At 42.2% G+C, this 13,161-nt stretch overlaps 1 protein-coding gene across 2 annotated transcripts in view; it reads left to right on the top strand.

Moving 5' to 3' along the window:
* Window positions 1-13,161, top strand: part of Tbc1d22 (TBC1 domain family member 22) — a 78,358-nt gene that overhangs the window by 54,700 nt on the left and 10,497 nt on the right. For both annotated transcript variants that reach the window (XM_071657909.1, XM_071657910.1), the window contains one exon: window positions 7,190-7,372. In XM_071657909.1, the coding sequence (XP_071514010.1) occupies window positions 7,190-7,372 (183 nt within the window). The remainder of the gene's footprint in view (window positions 1-7,189; window positions 7,373-13,161) is intronic.

Raw genomic sequence — 13,161 nt, 5'->3', positions numbered from 1 at the left:
TACAACATTGTTGGAACTACTATTCCTTCAAACATACCCATTTTTGCTTTCCGGGATAATGTTCTCGACTTCCACACATTTTTCAAGGCTCCCAAAATTTTCGCCCCCTCCCCCACCCTATGATCCACTTCCGCTTCCATGGTTCCATCCGCTGACAGATCCACTCCCAGATATCTAAAACACTTCACTACCTCCAGTTTTTCACCATTCAAACTCACCTCCCAATTGACTTGACCCTCAACCCTACTGTACCTAATAACCTTGCTCTTATTCACATTTACTCTTAACTTTCTTCTTCCACACACTTTACCAAACTCCGTCACCAGCTTCTGCAGTTTCTCACATGAATCCGCCACCAGCGCTGTATCATCAGCGAACAACAACTGACTCACTTCCCAAGCTCTCTCATCCCCAACAGACTTCATACTTGCCCCTCTTTCCAAAACTCTTGCATTTACCTCCCTAACAACCCCATCCATAAACAAATTAAACAACCATGGAGACATCACACACCCCTGCCGCAAACCTACATTCACTGAGAACCAATCACTTTCCTCTCTTCCTACACGTACACATGCCTTACATCCTCGATAAAAACTTTTCACTGCTTCTAACAACTTTCCTCCCACACCATATATTCTTAATACCTTCCACACAGCATCTCTATCAACTCTCTATCATATATATATTTTTTTTTTTTTTTTTTTTTTATACTTTGTCGCTGTCTCCCGCGTTTGCGAGGTAGCGCAAGGAAACAGACGAAAGAAATGGCCCAACCCCCCCCATACACATGTATATACATACGTCCACACACGCAAATATACATACCTACACAGTTTTCCATGGTTTACCCCAGACGCTTCACATGCCCTGCTTCAATCCACTGACAGCACGTCAACCCCGGTATACCACATCGCTCCAATTCACTCTATTCCTTGCCCTCCTTTCACCCTCCTGCATGTTCAGGCCCCGATCACACAAAATCTTTTTCACTCCATCTTTCCACCTCCAATTTGGTCTCCCTCTTCTCCTTGTTCCCTCCACCTCCGACACATATATCCTCTTGGTCAATCTTTCCTCACTCATCCTCTCCATGTGCCCAAACCACTTCAAAACACCCTCTTCTGCTCTCTCAACCACGCTCTTTCTATTTCCACACATCTCTCTTACCCTTACGTTACTCACTCGATCAAACCACCTCACACCACACATTGTCCTCAAACATCTCATTTCCAGCACATCCATCCTCCTGCGCACAACTCTATCCATAGCCCACGCCTCGCAACCATACAACATTGTTGGAACCACTATTCCTTCAAACATACCCATTTTTGCTTTCCGAGATAATGTTCTCGACTTCCACACATTCTTCAAGGCCCCCAGGATTTTCGCCCCCTCCCCCACCCTATGATCCACTTCCGCTTCCATGGTTCCATCCGCTGCCAGATCCACTCCCAGATATCTAAAACACTTCGCTTCCTCCAGTTTTTCTCCATTCAAACTCACCTCCCAATTGACTTGACCCTCAACCCTACTGTACGTAATAACCTTGCTCTTATTCACATTTACTCTTAACTTTCTTCTTCCACACACTTTTCCAAACTCAGTCACCAGCTTCTTTCATCTGTTTCCTTGTGCTACCTCGCTAACGCGGGAGACAGTGACATAGTATAATAAATAAATAAATAACGTTGAGATGTATAGGTATACATATGTGCGTGTGTGGAAGTGTATGTATATACATGTGTATGTGGGTGGGGTTGGGCCATTCTTTTGTCTGTTTCCTTGCGCTACCTCGCTAACCCGGGAGACAGCGACAAAGTATAATAGAATATATATATATATATATATATATATATATATATATATATATATATATATATATATATGTGTGTATATATACATATATATATATGTGTATATATATATATATATATTTATTATTATTTATTATTATACTTTGTCGCTGTCTCCCGCGTTTGCGAGGTAGCGCAAGGAAACAGACGAAAAAAATGGCCCAACCCCCCCCCATACACATGTATATACATACGTCCACACACGCAAATATACATACCTACACAGCTTTCCATGGTTTACCCCAGACGCTTCACATGCCCTGCTTCAATCCACTGACAGCACGTCAACCCCGGTATACCACATCGCTCCAATTCACTCTATTCCTTGCCCTCCTTTCACCCTCCTGCATGTTCAGGCCCCGATCACACAAAATCTTTTTCACTCCATCTTTCCACCTCCAATTTGGTCTCCCTCTTCTCCTTGTTCCCTCCACCTCCGACACATATATCCTCTTGGTCAATCTTTCCTCACTCATCCTCTCCATGTGCCCAAACCACTTCAAAACACCCTCTTCTGCTCTCTCAACCACACTCTTTTTATTTCCACACATCTCTCTTACCCTTACGTTACTCACTCGATCAAACCACCCCACACCACACATTGTCCTCAAACATCTCATTTCCAGCACATCCATCCTCCTGCGCACAACTCTATCCATAGCCCACGCCTCGCAACCATACAACATTGTTGGAACCACTATTCCTTCAAACATACCCATTTTTGCCTTCCGAGATAATGTTCTCGACTTCCACACATTCTTCAAGGCCCCCAGGATTTTCGCCCCCTCCCCCACCCTATGATCCACTTCCGCTTCCATGGTTCCATCCGCTGCCAGATCCACTCCCAGATATCTAAAACACTTCACTTCCTCCAGTTTTTCTCCATTCAAACTCACCTCCCAATTGACTTGACCCTCAACCCTACTGTACCTAATAACCTTGCTCTTATTCACATTTACTCTTAACTTTCTTCTTCCACACACTTTTCCAAACTCAGTCACCAGCTTCTGCAGTTTCTCACATGAATCAGCCACCAGCGCTGTATCATCAGCGAACAACAACTGACTCACTTCCCAAGCTCTCTCATCCCCAACAGACTTCATACTTGCCCCTCTTTCCAAAACTCTTGCATTTACCTCCCTAACAACCCCATCCATAAACAAATTAAACAACCATGGAGACATCACACACCCCTGCCGCAAACCTACATTCACTGAGAACCAATCACTTTCCTCTCTTCCTACACGTACACATGCCTTACATCCTCGATAAAAACTTTTCACTGCTTCTAACAACTTTCCTCCCACACCATATATTCTTAATGCCTTCCACAGAGCATCTCTATCAACTCTATCATATGCCTTCTCCAGATCCATAAATGCTACATACAAATCCATTTGCTTTTCTAAGTATTTCTCACATACATTCTTCAAAGCAAACACCTTATCCACACATCCTCTACCACTTCTGAAACCATATATATATATATATATATATATATATATATATATATATATATATATATATATATTTTTGCTTTATATATATTTTTTTTTTATATACTTTGTCGCTGTCTCCCGCGTTTGCGAGGTAGCGCAAGGAAACAGACGAAAGAAATGGCCCAACCCCCCCCTACACATGTATATACATACGTCCACACACGCAAATATACCTACCTACACAGCTTTCCATGGTTTACCCCAGACGCTTCACATGCCTTGATTCAATCCACTGACAGCACGTCAACCCCGGTATACCACATCGCTCCAATTCACTCTATTCCCTGCCCTCCTTTCACCCTCCTGCATGTTCAGGCCCCGATCACACAAAATCTTTTTCACTCCATCTTTCCACCTCCAATTTGGTCTCCCTCTTCTCCTCGTTCCCTCCACCTCCGACACATATATCCTCTTGGTCAATCTTTCCTCACTCATTCTCTCCATGTGCCCAAACCACTTCAAAACACCCTCTTCTGCTCTCTCAACCATGCTCTTTTTATTTCCACACATCTCTCTTACCCTTACGTTACTCACTCGATCAATCCACCTCACACCACACATTGTCCTCAAACATCTCATTTCCAGCACATCCATCCTCTTGCGCATAACTCTATCCATAGCCCACGCCTCGCAACCATACAACATTGTTGGAACCACTATTCCTTCAAACATACCCATTTTAGCTTTCCGAGATAATGTTCTCGACTTCCACACATTCTTCAAGGCCCCCAGAATTTTCGCCCCCTCCCCCACCCTATGATCCACTTCCGCTTCCATGGTTCCATCCGCTGCCAGATCCACTCCCAGATATCTAAAACACTTCACTTCCTCCAGTTTTTCTCCATTCAAACTCACCTCCCAATTGACTTGACCCTCAACCCTACTGTACCTAATAACCTTGCTCTTATTCACATTTACTCTTAACTTTCTTCTTCCACACACTTTACCAAACTCAGTCACCAGCTTCTGCAGTTTCTCACATGAATCAGCCACCAGCGCTGTATCATCAGCGAACAATAAATGACTCACTTCCCAAGCTTTCTCATCCCCAACAGACTTCATACTTGCCCCTCTTTCCAAAACTCTTGCATTTACCTCCCTATCAACCCCATCCATAAACAAATTAAACAACCATGGAGACATCACACACCCCTGCCGCAAACCTACATTCACTGAGAACCAATCACTTTCCTCTCTTCTTACACGTACACATGCCTTACATCCTCGATAAAAACTTTTCACTGCTTCCAACAACTTGCCTCCCACACCATATATTCTTAATACCTTCCACAGAGCATCTCTATCAACTCTATCATATGCCTTCTCCTGATCCGTAAATGCTACATACAAATCCATTTGCTTTTCTAAGTATTTCTCACATACATTCTTCAAAGCAAACACCTGATCCACACATCCTCTACCACTTCTGAAACCACACTGCTCTTCCCCAATCTGATGCTCTGTACATGCCTTCACCCTCTCAATCAATACCCTCCCATATAATTTACCAGGAATACTCAACAAACTTATACCTCTGTAATTTGAGCACTCACTCTTATCCCCTTTGCCTTTGTACAATGGCACTATGCACGCATTCCGCCAATCCTCAGGCACCTCACCATGAGTCATACATACATTAAATAACCTTACCAACCAGTCAACAATACAGTCACCCCCTTTTTTAATAAATTCCACTGCAATACCATCCAAACCTGCTGCCTTTCATCTTCCGCAAAGCTTTCACTACCTCTTCTCTGTTTACCAAATCATTTTCCCTAACCCTCTCACTTTCCACACCACCTCGACCAAAACACCCTATATCTGCCACTCTATCATCAAACACATTCAACAAACCTTCAAAATACTCACTCCATCTCCTTCTCACATCACCACTACTTGTTTTCACCTCCCCATTTGCGCCCTTCACTGAAGTTCCCATTTGCTCCCTTGTCTTACGCACTTTATTTACCTCCTTCCAGAACATCTTTTTATTCTCCCTAAAATTTAATGATACTCTCTCACCCCAACTCTCATTTGCCCTTTTTTTCACCTCTTGCACCTTTCTCTTGACCTCCTGTCTCTTTCTTTTATACATCTCCCACTCATTTGCATTTTTTCCCTGCAAAAATCGTCCAAATGCCTCTCTTCTTCTCTTTCTTCATCCCACCACTCACTACCCTTTCTAATCAACCCGCCTCCCACACTTCTCATGCCACAAGCATCTTTTGCACAAGCCATGACTGCTTCCCTAAATGCATCCCATTCCTCCCCCACTCCCCTTACCTCCTTTGTTCTTACCTTTTTCCATTCTGTACTCAGTCTCTCCTGGTACTTCCTCACGCAAGTCTCCTTCCCAAGCTCACTTACCCTCACCACGCTCTTCACCCCCTACATTCTCTCTTCTTTTCTGAAAACCCCTACAAATCTTCACCTTCGCCTCCACAAGATAATGATCAGACATCCCTCCAGTCTCTCTTTTGCGTGCCTATCAATTAACACGTAATCCAGTTACGCTCTCTGGCCATCTCTCCTACTCACATACATATACTTATGTATATCTCGCTTTTTAAACCAGATATTCCCAATCACCAGTCCTTTTTCAGCACATAAATCTACAAGCTCTTCACCATTTCCATTTACAACACTGAACACCCCATGTATACCAATTATTCCCTCAACTGCCACATTACTCACCTTTGCATTCAAATTACCCATCACCATAACCCGGTCTTGTGCATCAAAACCACTAACACACTCATTCAGCTGCTCCCAAAACACTTGCCTCTCTTGATCTTTCTTCTCATGCCCAGGTGCATATGCACCAATATTCACCCATCTCTCTCCATCAGCTTTCAGTTTTACCCATATCAATCTAGAATTTACTTTCTTACACACTATCACATACTCCCACAACTCCTGTTTCAGGAGTAGTGCTACTCCTTCCCTTGCTCTTGTCCTCTCACTAACCCCTGACTTTACTCCCAAGACATTCCCAAACCACTCTTCCCTTTGAGCTTCGTTTCACTCAGAGCCAAAGCATCCAGGTTCCTTTCCTCAAACATACTACCTATCTCTCCTTTTATCTCATCTTGGTTACATCCACACACATTTAGACACCCCAATCTGAGCCTTCGAGGAGGATGAGCACTCCCCACGTGACTCCTTCTTCTGTTTCCCCTTTTAGAAAGTTAAAATACAAGGAGGGGAGGGTTTCTGGCCCTCTGCTCCCGTCCCCTTTAGTTGCCTTCTACGACATGTGAGGAATGCATAGGAAGTATTCTTTCTCCCCTATCTCTTTATTCTCCCTAAAATTTAATGATACTCTTTCAACCCAACTCTCATTTGCCCTCTTTTTCACCTCTTGTAAAAATGTATACAGATATGTTCACTAGGTACATTAGCCAACCTTGGAGTACCCAAGAGTACCCAAATAACCACAGTACCTGATGGCAGGGGGCAATTTTCCAAACCATAGAAGGTTTTCAAACTCAAACTTTGTTTGTTTTCCAAATTACAGAAGTTTTCAGACCACAGATCACTGAATTAAAGGCATTGTACTGTACAGTTATTTACTGATGTTATATATATATACATCTATTCATTTATGGCTAGATCTTTCCCAGAGAAATTGACTCTACACACTAGCACTTTTTTTCGTGTTCGTTTGATCGACATGCAGGTGAAGCAGTTTTCTTATCAAACAAAACTCTGCATTCTAAATACCTAACTGCAGAACCTTTTAATTCATTTGTACAGTCATGAATCATAATAAGTAAATTATGTGAATTCAGGCAAAAACTTCTGTGGAGTCTCATGCAAGTTTTTATGCTACAGAAGAGAACTTGGATACATATGATGTTGAGCAAGTATCAGAGGAGGACCGAGCAGTGGTGGAGGCTGACAGTTTTTGGTGCATGTCCAAGCTTCTTGATGGCATTCAGGATAATTACACCTTTGCCCAACCAGGGATACAGACCAAGGTTCAACAACTTGGTGAATTGATGAAGAGAATTGATTGTAAGTATTTCTTTGTTGAGTAATTTAAAAGTTAATTAACAGTTTGTGCAAGGGGCTGCATTGGGTAGTTTTAACAAGGACAAATTATTGGTTAAGGGTGGATGTTGGGCTTGGCATTGTCATTTTCAGATACACATTTTTGTTTTGGCTCTGAGTGAAACGAAGCTCAAGGGTGAAGGGGAAGAGTGGTTTGGGAATGTCTTGGGAGTAAAGTCAGGGGTTAGTGAGAGGACAAGAGCAAGGGAAGGAGTAGCAGTACTCCTGAAACAGGAGTTGTGGGAGTACGTGATAGAATGTAAGAAAGTAAATTCTCGATTGATATGGGTAAAACTGAAAGATGATGGAGAGAGATGGGTGATTATTGGTGCATATGCACCTGGGCATGAGAAGAAAGATCATGAGAGGCAAGTGTTTTGGAAGCAGCTGAATGAGTGTGTTAGTGGTTTTGATGCACGAGACAGGGTTATAGTGATGGGTGATTTGAATGCAAAGGTGAGTAATGTGGCAGTTGAGGGAATAATTGGTATACATGGGGTGTTCAGTGTTGTAAATGGAAATGGTGAAGAGCTTGTAGATTTATGTGCTGAAAAAAGACTGATGATTGGGAATACCTGGTTTAAAAAGCGAGATATACATAAGTATACTTATGTAAGTAGGAGAGATGGCCAGAGAGCGTTATTGGATTACGTGTTAATTGACAGGCGTGCGAAAGAGAGACTTTTGGATGTTAATGTGCTGAGAGGTGCAACTGGAGGGATGTCTGATCATTATCTTGTGGAGGCTAAGGTGAAGATTTGTATGGGTTTTCAGAAAAAAAGAGTGAATGTTGGGGTGAAGAGGGTGGTGAGAGTAAGTGAGTTTGGGAAGGAGACGTGTGTGAGGAAGTGCCAGGAGAGACTGAGTACAGAATGGAAAAAGGTGAGAACAATGGAAGTAAGGGGAGTGGGGGAGGAATGGGATGTATTTAGGGAATCAGTGATGGTTTGCACAAAAGATGCTTGTGGCATGAGAAGAGTGGGAGGTGGGTTGATTAGAAAGGGTAGTGAGTGGTGGGATGAAGAAGTAAGAGTATTAGTGAAAGAGAAGAGAGAGGCATTTGGACGATTTTTGCAGGGAAAAAATGCAGTTGAGTGGGAGACGTATAAAAGAAAGAGACAGGAGGTCAAGAGAAAGGTGCGAGAGGTGAAAAAAAGGGCAAATGAGAGTTGGGGTGAGAGAGTATCATTAAATTTTAGGGAGAATAAAAAGATGTTCTGGAAGGAGGTAAATAAAGTGCGTAAGACAAGGGAGCAAATGGGAACTTCAGTGAAGGGCGCAAATGGGGAGGTGATAACAAGTAGTGGTGATGTGAGAAGGAGATGGAGTGAGTATTTTGAAGGTTTGTTGAATGTGTTTGATGATAGAGTGGCAGATATAGGGTGTTTTGGTCGAGGTGGTGTGGAAAGTGAGAGGGTTAGGGAAAATGATTTGGTAAACTGAGAAGAGGTAGTAAAAGCTTTGCGGAAGATGAAAGCCGGCAAGGCCGCAGGTTTGGATGGTATTGCAGTGGAATTTATTAAAAAAGGGGGTGACTGTATTGTTGACTGGTTGGTAAGGTTATTTAATGTATGTATGACTCACGGTGAGGTGCCTGAGGATTGGCAGAATGCGTGCATAGTGCCATTGTACAAAGGCAAAGGGGATAAGAGTGAGTGCTCAAATTACAGAGGTATAAGTTTGTTGAGTATTCCTGGTAAATTATATGGGAGGGTATTGATTGAGAGGGTGAAGGCATGTACAGAGCATCAGATTGGGGAAGAGCAGTGTGGTTTCAGAAGTGGTAGAGGATGTGTGGATCAGGTGTTTGCTTTGAAGAATGTATGTGAGAAATACTTAGAGAAGCAAATGGATTTGTATGTAGCATTTATGGATCTGGAGAAGGCATAAGATAGAGTTGATAGAGATGCTCTGTGGAAGGTATTAAGAATATATGGTGTGGGAGGCAAGTTGTTAGAAGCAGTGAAAAGTTTTTATTGAGGATGTAAGGCATGTGTACGTGTAGGAAGAGAGGAAAGTGATTGGTTCTCAGTGAATGTAGGTTTGTGGCAGGGGTGTGTGATGTCTCCATGGTTGTTTAATTTCTTTATGGATGGGGTTGTTAGGGAGGTGAATGCAAGAGTTTTGGAAAGAGGGGCAAGTATGAAGTCTGTTAGGGATGAGAGAGCTTGGGAAGTGAGTCAGTTTTTGTTCGCTGATGATACAGCGCTGGTGGCTGATTCATGTGAGAAACTGCAGAAGCTGGTGACTGAGTTTGGTAAAGTGTGTGAAAGAAGAAAGTTAAGAGTAAATGTGAATAAGAGCAAGGTTATTAGGTACAGTAGGGTTGAGGGTCAAGTCAATTGGGAGGTGAGTTTGAATGGAGAAAAACTGGAGGAAGTGAAGTGTTTTAGATATCTGGGAGTGGATCTGGCAGCGGATGGAACCATGGAAGCGGAAGTGGATCATAGGGTGGGGGAGGGGGCGAAAATTCTGGGAGCCTTGAAGAATGTGTGGAAGTCGAGAACATTATCTCGGAAAGCAAAAATGGGTATGTTTGAAGGAATAGTGGTTCCAACAATGTTGTATGGTTGCGAGGCGTGGGCTATGGATGGAGTTGTGCGCAGGAGGATGGATGTGCTGGAAATGAGATGTTTGAGGACAATGTGTGGTGTGAGGTGGTTTGATCGAGTAAGTAACGTAAGGGTAAGAGAGATGTGTGGAAATAAAAAGAGCGTGGTTGAGAGAGCAGAAGAGGGTGTTTTGAAATGGTTTGGGTGCATGGAGAGAATGAGTGAGGAAAGATTGACCAAGAGGATATATGTGTCGGAGGTGGAGGGAACGAGGAGAAGAGGGAGACCAAATTGGAGGTGGAAAGATGGAGTGAAAAAGATTTTGTGTGATCGGGGCCTGAACATGCAGGAGGGTGAAAGGAGGGCAAGGAATAGAGTGAATTGGAGCGATGTGGTATACCGGGGTTGACGTGCTGTCAGTGGATTGCATCGGGGCATGTGAAGCGTCTGGGGTAAACCATGGAAAGCTGTGTAGGTATGTATATTTGCGTGTGTGGACGTATGTATGTACATGTGTATGGGGGTGGGTTGGGCCATTTCTTTCGTCTGTTTCCTTGCGCTACCTCGCAAACGCGGGAGACAGCGACAAAGCAAAAAAAAAAAAAAAAAAATTTGTTGTCTTGGTAGCTCCTGACAAGTTCAGTTTTTCACCTCAAAGAGAAAATTGTTCTTTCTTCTAATCAGGAGGATGTTATTTCTTTTATTGAGAACATATTTAGATTCAGCTTGAGTTGTATAATTATGGATCAGAGATTGCTTTATACAATATCCATACTACATAAATACAAGTAAGTATAAAATTCCTCGTGCAGCTATGGTGTAACTTTGAGATAAAACATCTGTGATAAACAGTAGAGTAATCAATTTATCTGATCCATATTCAAGTTTCTCTGTAAAATGTTCCTGAAGAATTATTCACAATGGCTGCATGACCTCGTTCGCACTTACCTCCTCCCCGCAAACTTTCTCAGCTTTGTACCAAGTCACCAACAGACACCTTTCTACCCACCAGCTTACCCAAACCAATTACCATTTTTTATTTAAGTAAGTTAAACAGGCATTCTTTTTTGCATGTAGTTGTCATTTCTATCTTAGCAAGGTTGCACTAGAAACAGAAACGGTGGCATCATTTGCTCATGTACATTCTTAGGCTACCATGTATTATGCATTTAACCTGGTCCTAATGCCCACACCCAAGCCCCACTGACTGAATAGTTTACTTTGACTGCTTCATATGCTCTTATTTATACCACTGTCAGCACATTTGTCATATATATACCACAACAGTTCTGTTAATTTTGAAGCATACCATTCACTGTGCTGAATGTTTAGGCTTTGATACCCCAAGTCATCCCTTACTCCATCCTTTCATCTCCAATTTGGCCTCATACTCCTAGTCTGACATATAGATTCCCTTAATCAGTCACTCTTTGCTTATCTTCTTGATAAGTTCAGACCGTTTTATCACACTTGGGTCTCTTTTCAATCAGGCTGCAATTATTACCACACCTCTCGCTTACACTGTCATTCCTTACAAAATCAACCAGCCCCACAACAACTTATTAATCTGAGGTATTTCATCCCCAATACATTCACCCTCTTTACTGTAAAACCGGATTCATTGTGCTATGTTGATCTATCCTCATTTTTTAATTTTTTTGTCAGATATAAAGTAGAGAAATTGGGTAGAGGATGGCAAAAGTAATGTGTGGAGTGGATGTGCAGTGAAATGTATATAGGGAAGCACTGCATACATGTTCCAGTGAAGTTCTTGACTTTCGGGAGGGTGAGATATGTGTGTTTGAGAAAGGGTAGCAAGTGGTGGGATAAGGAAGTTAAGTAGTTAGTGAAAGAGAAGAGGTACATGTGTGATATGTATAAGGAATGGGTGTGAGTGACTGGAAGATGTACAAGGGAAAGCAGCAAAAAGGTCAAGGGGAAGGTGCAGGGGCTGAAAAAGAGGGCAGATGAAGGATGGTGTGAGAGAGTTTTGGCAGACTTCAAGGAAAACAAGGAGGTGGATGGCATGAGGAGAAGAAGGGAACAAAAAGAGAATAAATGGGAGCATCAGTAAGAGGAGCAGATGTGGTAGTATTAACAGGCAATGAAGAGATAAAGAAAAAGAGATGGAGTGAATACTTTGAAGACCTTCGTGCATTAGATGATAGGGTGGCAGACAGGGGGTGTTTAGAATGTGGAGATATGCAGACCAAGAGTCATGGTGAATGAGAAGAGGTGATGAAAGCTAAGCATAAGTTGAAGTGTAGTAAAGTGGATAGGATTGCACTTGAATTTCTTGAGAATGGGGGTGAGAGTGTTATTGGTTGGTTAGTCAGGATTTTTAGTATATGTATAACTCAAGTTGGGGTGCCTGAGAGCTAGCAGAATGTCTGTTCAGTACCATTTTATAAAGGCAAGGGGGACAAAAGTGAATACTCAAATTACAGAGGTATGAGCCAGTTGAGTATACAGAGGCTCCCCTATTTACAGAAGACTTGACTTATGGAAACCTGACTGTATGCAAATTCTCCCATAAAACAAATACAATATTTTTCAAGACAGAAAATTTTGCAGTGGGAATGCTACGAGAACACACATAGGAGTATGGCAGAGCGATGCATTAGGCAGGCAACCTCTTCTCCAAGGCATGTATCTTACATAAACAGTGACACTGTTGCAGTGTTTCTGTGTACTTCTCTGCCCCATTGTTTCAAAACTTTCAGTGAATTTTAGTGTAAATATTGCTCTTATTTCAAACTAGTAATGACTGGGAAATGACTATGTGATGAAAAGAATTGAGGCCCTCCTCACAAACATGAAGTGATTGATTTAGAGGTGAAAATGAAAATTATAAAGAAGCATGAAGGCAGGCAAACACTGTCATTCATCTTGTGTGAGCTTGGGATGACCCCAACTGTGATCATAACTTTGAAGGATACTGAACACATTATCAACTTACATAACCTAGAAGCAAGCTAGTGCTATCTTTGAAATGGAAAAATTACTAACTTTTTGGATGGAAGACCAGATTTAATGTTGTGTACAGCAAAGGCTCCTGGTGATACTAGTGAAGGCTTGGTGTCCTGTAATTGTTTCATACCTACTTCTCTTGAAAACGTATGAAAAAATTATGAAAAGATTTCAAAAGTAATGTGTAAAAGCACATATCAGTAAAATAAGTGTTCTATTTCATGGTTAGTA

Source organism: Panulirus ornatus, chromosome 65, assembly GCF_036320965.1.
Source record: "Panulirus ornatus isolate Po-2019 chromosome 65, ASM3632096v1, whole genome shotgun sequence".
Classification (NCBI taxonomy): Eukaryota; Metazoa; Arthropoda; class Malacostraca; order Decapoda; family Palinuridae; genus Panulirus; species Panulirus ornatus.
This window is presented reverse-complemented; position numbering and strand designations above follow the sequence as displayed.